At 41.2% G+C, this 6,954-nt stretch overlaps 1 protein-coding gene across 8 annotated transcripts in view; it reads right to left on the reverse strand.

Moving 5' to 3' along the window:
• Window positions 1-1,446, reverse strand: part of CCDC88A (coiled-coil domain containing 88A) — a 134,001-nt gene extending 132,555 nt beyond the window's left edge. For 4 of the 8 annotated variants that reach the window (XM_045077856.1, XM_045077854.1, XM_045077853.1 and 1 more), the window contains exons 1-2: window positions 544-1,442; window positions 347-447 (exon numbers count right to left, since the gene is read on the reverse strand). In XM_045077856.1, coding sequence (XP_044933791.1) covers window positions 347-447; window positions 544-606 — 164 coding nt within the window. In that variant the 5' untranslated portion in view covers window positions 607-1,442. Of the gene's footprint in view, window positions 1-346; window positions 448-543 lie in introns of all 8 variants that reach the window. The other 4 variants (XM_045077852.1, XM_045077851.1, XM_045077850.1 and 1 more) reach the window with 1 other exon arrangement.
• Between the last annotated feature and the right edge of the window lie 5,508 nt (window positions 1,447-6,954).

Below are 6,954 nucleotides of genomic sequence, written 5' to 3' on the forward strand. Positions count from 1 at the left end.
GGCTTTATTTCCCCTTAGGAAACTATTCTCATATTCTCTCTCTTTTCACCAAATTATCAGAGGACAATGTGGCTTCGATTTCAGCACTGAAGACAATAAGTAACAATATACGGTTTGCAGAATAAAAATTAAAGTTTCACAATTTTAACAGGTATAATTATTAGGTTATGACAAATGGGCTGGTGGGCACGTAAGACTATCACCCTTTTCAAAGTCTAATTCTTAAACCACCTGAATTGTTTTGGCCAAATGAGGAGCTTCAAACATAAACTCTCTAAGTTTTCAGTATGTCCCTTTTCAAAGAAAACAAGTTACCTAGAAAAGAAGGGGGGAAAAAACCACTCACATTTGGAGCATGACCTGGTTCAAGAATACCCCATCCACCAAAGCCACATATTCATCCAGGTTGGTCCCATTTCCTGCAGCCAGAGGTCCAAACGTTTTAACCTAGAACAGAACGACCATAAGGACACGAACGCCCATCTCCATCTCTGCAGCCACAAATAATGCCGCAAAATACACAATAAATAACACCCTACTTACCCAAGTGACCAAGGGGCTGGTCATGAACTGCTCCAGAAGGGGAGTAAAAATCTCGTTCTCCATTTTACAGATAATGTATTTGAAAAGGGGAACTACCACAAAAATACGCCTAGGGAATGGATCACTAAACGTTGAAGAAGTGAGTAGAAATCAATGAAAGTCCATTTTGGCACAGGAAGAAAATCCCATCGTGGAGGGGAGAAAAAGTCTCCCTCCTCAAAAAACACCCCAGAGAGGAATGAGCCGAAAACCCGAGAAGCGGCTTCGACAGCAGCCACGAGCGGCAGCTTGCGCTGGAAATGTCTGTACCGGGCGAGGAGGGGCAGAGAAAAGGCATCTGGAGGTGGAGGAAGGGAAAGGGGGCTGGAGCGGCAAGACAAAAAGCCCGTCAAGGTTGCCCAGCTCCTGGAGGAGCCAGACCAGCGGAGCTGCCCGCAATGAATTAATCCCAACGTGGGCTAAATGAAATACCACGTTAGCTACCACGTTAGGGCATCCGAGCGGCAGCCAGGCTCGACCTCCGCGTTCCGCTCAACACGTTCCACCCACCAGTGGGCATGGAGCCGCTTCGACTGGCGGAGCCTCCCCTGCCCGCAGCCCCTCACCAACGACAGGCAGGGCTCGCCCCTTCCCCGCGAGCAGACACCATCCCTCCGTCGCCCTCAAGCCTCGCCTCCAGCCCCCTTCCCCTCCCGGGGGGGTGGGGGCTTGAATGTGTGTCCCTAACCCCCCAGTTTCCTGAGCCCTGCAGCCTTTTCAGCGCGCCTCTGGAAAGCCCTGGCACAAAATCACCACCGCGCTCCAGCCTCCTCCTCCGCCCTCTCTGGAGGAGCCGGAGTAACGGCCTCAGAACCGCAGTGCCGCATCACACCCCGCTCTTCGCCGCCCAACCAGAGCCACGAGCCCTTCGTCTAAGGGAGAGCGCTTCTCCTTCCGCGCCCATATCCTTCCGCCGACTCTCCGCCCCTCCCGCGCCGCAGCCTCTGGATTGTGAGAGAAGAAAACCGCTGCATGAGCGCGCTCCCGAGCGCGCGCGCCCCGCGGGCCGGCCCCGCCGCCGCCCAGATTTTGGCGGCGGGCGCGGGCGCGGAAGCGCGCTCGCTGCAGCTGCTGCGGTGACCCGCGCCTCGCTTGAGCCCAGGACTGTTGCCAGGGCGTGGGGGGCGGGGATGGGGAAGGCAGAGGAAGGGGTCTGTCTGCTCGGTCGCTCATGCCTAATTATGGTTTATTTCCTCCCCGAGTGCCTTCTTTGATGTGTGAAGGAGAGGGAACGAAATCCTTCTCTTTTAAACATGAGGGATGCAGACAGCCTTTTTCGGACAGTTTGATTTGATCTCTTAAGCGTGCTTTCGCCCGCAAAACGGAGTAAGCAAACTCAATGCAGCAGATAGCAAAAGAGGGACTTGAGCTGCAAACTTGGTTTTGTTTTTTTCTTTTTCTTTTTGCCTCTTCTCCTTTAAAAAATCCAGGTCACTAAAACATGAATGCTCTCAAAGTTGCAAGTGAATGTAGTAGGATTTTAAATAACCCAAGCTGTCTTTCAACATGTTGGTATTCCCTGACTAGAGCAAACGTTATTCAGACATTGTTGTTTGATTATTTGGCCATTGGAAAAAAAAAAAAAATCCAAACAAAATCAAGAGCTACTGAAAGGAAACATTTGGAAGTCATCCAAGATGGGTGACAAACATTACATATTTGTCATAAATCGCTATGCTATGCACGACTGGAATCATCAAAGTAATTTTAACTTGGGGGAACTTAGTTCCCCCAGCAAAACCAAATGTCACTCCTCGTTTTGAAGAAACATAAAAACCTTTTACCAGGGACAAAATGGGCATGTAAAACAATTTTTATTTTTAGAAAATAAATAGAGTATTACAGTTGTGCAGTGTGTGCTTTTTACATTTACATAAACCTCTACTTTGAGCATTTATATATTTTAAAGTAGCAGTAAAAACGTTTTATAACACTAAATTAAGAAACAGCAAAATTTCTTAATTAGGTAGTTGAGAGCCTGGGCTCTAGAGCCTTCCTGCCTGCTTCAGATCCTGGCTCTGATACTTACAGCTGTGGGAGCCTAGGGAAGCTAGTGAACCTCTCTGTTCGTGTATAAAACAGGGCTAATAATAGGGTTAAATTAGATGGCTAATTTAAGTGCTCCATAAACGTTCTTAATGTTGTTTTCATCACTATTCCCCCCAAATGAAAAATCTTGAAATGTACCTTCTCCTACTTTAGTTAGAGGAGAAAGGATCTTGCTGTAGAGACCAGAGAAATGCCCTTCCAAAATCATCTTAATTAAAATTAGGATGCATTCATGTGGCATTTTGCAAGGTTTGTAGAGAGTAGAACCTTGCATTGCCTGGGTCAGTGTATAGCTTTGGGTCATCCTGTGGCTAGCAATCTTTTCCCTCTACTCTTGATGAGTCTTTCTTAATCACTGTCCCTTATTCGGAAATGCAGACCAAGAGAGAACTGACACCCAAGAAGAGCTGACATCAGATCAGCCTATGCCTGATATGCCCACTTTTCTTTGTAATCCCTAGGAAGATCAGCCAAACAACATGGAAGTGTTCATGCATATACTGGGTTTTATCTTCAGATAGACCCATCTGCTTCATCCATAGATGAAAAACTCATAAAGTATTAATACTAGGTATTAAGCTAGGGACATTTTGGACAGTGATGACCAAAGAGTTAGCACATTAAGATAGATGTATTCAGTTTACATGTAGTAGCTAGCCCTCACAAATCTGTATTTCCCTCTACAGCCAAATGGCCCCAGATGCTTCCTGGTCTATCTTTAGCTTTTACACACACACACACACACACACACACACTCAACAAAGAAACATGAGGAGTTAATTGTAAAAACAGGAACCTTTAGACCAGACTGAGGTCTGGAGTAACTTATTTGAAAACCTACCAATTCACAATTCCCTAGTTTAATAGCAGCCTTAGAAATGCTTTATAATATCTCAAGAGTACAATCAGGAAACTTCCTTGTCTAGCAAAAAAACGGATTGTACATTATACACAGTTTAATGGTCTTCAAATTGTAACATCCTATAAGATTAAATCCAAAAGTTTCCTCTATCTTCCTTTCATTTAGGAAGAGATTGCTCAAGATTTCTTCCAGGTATTTTTTTTTTAACTTGGTAGTCATTTATTTACCCTGAATTCATCTGTTCTCCGAATATTAAATCCAACAGGAAAGGACTTTGGAAAAATCATACCTATCTGACTAGGTTCCAAGTTATTTGTTCTGATTTCTTCTGGTCAGAAGTTAAATGTTTGGACCATGATGCCATTTAGAAGTCACTAGAGAAAGATCCTCTCCTGCGTATTATAACTGAGGAGTACCCTGCAGGTTACACATACGTGATACTACCTGTATACCCAAAGCACCCATGTTTACCTCCATTTTGATCTACTATAGTAAGTGATAGACCCACCCCCAAGCACACATTAGGTGACACATATTTACAGAGCTAATCACATCCATAAGCTAGTATAATAAAAATAACACAAATATAACAGCCAAATAGCACCATTGTTTATTATAGCCAAAAAATGGAAACAACCCCTATGTCCATCAACTGATAAATGAATAAAAGAAATGTATTGTACTGATACAATATAATATTTGGACAATAAAAAAGAGTGAAGTGTGATACATGCTACAACACGGATGAATCCTGAAAACATTATGCTAACTTTAAAGAAACCGGTCACAAGGTACCACATACTGTATGATTCCATTAATATGAACTGTCCAGAGGAGACCAATCTGTACAGACAGAAAGTAGATTAGTGGTTGCCTAGATCTGGGGCAGTTGGGAGAAAATGAGGTTAGTGGCTTAGGGAGGCATGGTTTCTTTTTGAGAAAATGAAAATATTCTGAAGTTGTGATAGATGCACAGTTCTGTGAATATACTAAAAATCATTTAACTGGATACCTTACATGACTGAATTGTGAATTCTCAAAAAAACTGTTTGTGTTTATTTTTTATTGGCACCGTTACTTCATGAATATTTAGGAAGAAATGCCATCAAGAAATCCAATCTCTCATATACTTTTCTACAGGGTCTCTAAGTCCTCTTGAGCCAATGAATAAGATTTTAAACTCACCTAAGATCATAGAAGGCAAATGTCTTAATTATCTAACATAATTTTAAGAGAAATGTCATCTAATGACAGGGAGAGAATGGAGTATGGTTTAACTTCTTTGAGCATTAGCTGAGCATCAGTTTCCTTAACTGTAAAGTGGGTATACTGGGTTTTTTTTTTTTTTTTTTTTTTTGGTAGATGGTAGACTTGCTCTGTCCCACATGAAAACTGCACAGAGGGAAGGAAACTCGGAAAGAGATGACCAGACCAAGAGAGGGGTCCTCCTTTCAGCCCATTTTAGTGGTTCTTCTCAAATGTCCTACTGTTGCATGGCGATCAAGTGAACCAGTACTAGTTCACCATTAAATTCCATGCTACCACACCTATCTGAAATGTTCTTTTCTGCTTCCTTACGGGGTCAACTCCCATTCATCCTTCAGGATGCAAGTGCCCCTCTCCGTGAAGCATTCCTCTTCATTGGGTTGAGCTGACCACTTCCTCTTTTGTGCCTTGCATGGTATCTAACCTCCCTTTATTGCTGTAACTTGCTCTGAAGGACATGTATTTGCTGACATGCTCTTCTGAGTAAATGGGGAACTCTTGGACACTGACATTTTTAAATTCATCCTTGTGCCCCTGGCATTTAGGACAGCGCCTTGCTATTATGGGCACTTTCAGTCAATATGTCAAAGAGTGTTCTTTCAACCATGGTGACCGGTTTAAATTCCTAACAATTGGCAAGAGCTCACAGCAGAGCAACTTCCGAGAAAGACTATTCTAATTAACTTAATGACCTAGAGGAGGCATAAGCAGGCGATTACTGCTTGCCAGTGAATTTGAAGAACTAAAAAGACATTGAGATCATAAAATAAATGGCTTTCAGGATAGGTTTTTCCCAAGTCTATATAATTTTTTTCCGAGAAAAGCTCAGGAGAATACATAAGCATCATGTATTCTTTTATTTCTCAGCAGCATATGATGGTATTTATCCTTTTCGGGACCCAAACTGTGTTTTAGTTTTTATCATTTTGATGCAGATCTTCTAGAAAGGTGTCATTGTCTAAGCCTTATTGGACAGCATATTCTGAACAGAAATTGATCTTTTATTAAAGAAATATATCCTCACAATCAACCTAAATGACTGTGGTGTGCTTTTAACATAATTATGCATTCACAGGCCCTTAAGAAGTCCATGAATGTTTGACCTACATCCACAGGCCCAAAACAACGGTGTTTTGAGTTTTTAATTTTACATTGAATAGCTCCTGGTTTTTGTTGTTGACAGTATCTCTATCGATAGTCCCCATTTTAATTTGCTGCTTCTCGTTTTCTATATGCAGGGAATTCACCGATTTTTAAAACTGTCTAAAAGCATTAATAATTTTTGAGTGAGAACCTGTGGGCTCTCTTATGAGTAAAGTCCATGAATTTGTGGTATGCCTAAAAGTGTCTCTTGGTATAATGTTTCTTCTTTCTTTCTTTCAGTTTCTTGGTCTTTGGTGAGGTGGTGCTATCCTATTTCTTTAACTAGTTTGCTGTGATAGGACATGAAATAATCTTCTAAGTTAATGGTCACTTACCAGGTATTTCCAGAGTATGACTGTCTTATCATGTGATCAGTTCCTTGTGTTTGCATGGTTCCTCCTTTAATTCCCTAATCCCATGCAATAGGAGGTGACTCATTCTCACTTCCAATGTTACTGATGGAAAGCTACTAAGCAAATAGAAACCCGATAGAGGAGAAAAATAACAAATATAGAAAAGGAAAAATATTATAAAATGGACCTTTAAAGGTGAAAAAAAACACTCTTATTCTGACTGCAAGCCTACACCCAACCTCTACTTTCCACCCCTTTACATCCTAGAGACAAGTATCAGCAATACCTGGTTAAAACAGAACCTAGCCTATGCCAGAATAAATGATAAATCATTAATAACATAGACAGAAGCCATCAAGTAGGTTTCTACATAAAGCACTGGTGCTTTTAAGCTATTGAAAATATTTGTGGGCTAAAACAAATTATTCTAATCCTAGAAAAAATGTAGATCTATTTTCATACCAAAAAATACAAAATAAAAATGGTAACCATTACAAATAAGGAAATACGAAGATGTTTTATTCCATTCTATTGAATGACAGTAAGAAGATATATAAAAATGCATTTACTGATATATGAGATTTGTATTTGCTGCTCTTCTATTGAAAGTTAAAATTCACATGAGACCTAAAAAATGGTTTAATGTAAAGGTTTTTATTTCCTAATTTATAATTAATATGTGTCAGTTGAATGTTTCCA

Source organism: Mustela putorius, unplaced genomic scaffold, assembly GCF_011764305.1.
Source record: "Mustela putorius furo isolate JIRA1106 unplaced genomic scaffold, ASM1176430v1.1 tig00000224_pilon_pilon_pilon, whole genome shotgun sequence".
NCBI classification, from domain to species: Eukaryota; Metazoa; Chordata; class Mammalia; order Carnivora; family Mustelidae; genus Mustela; species Mustela putorius.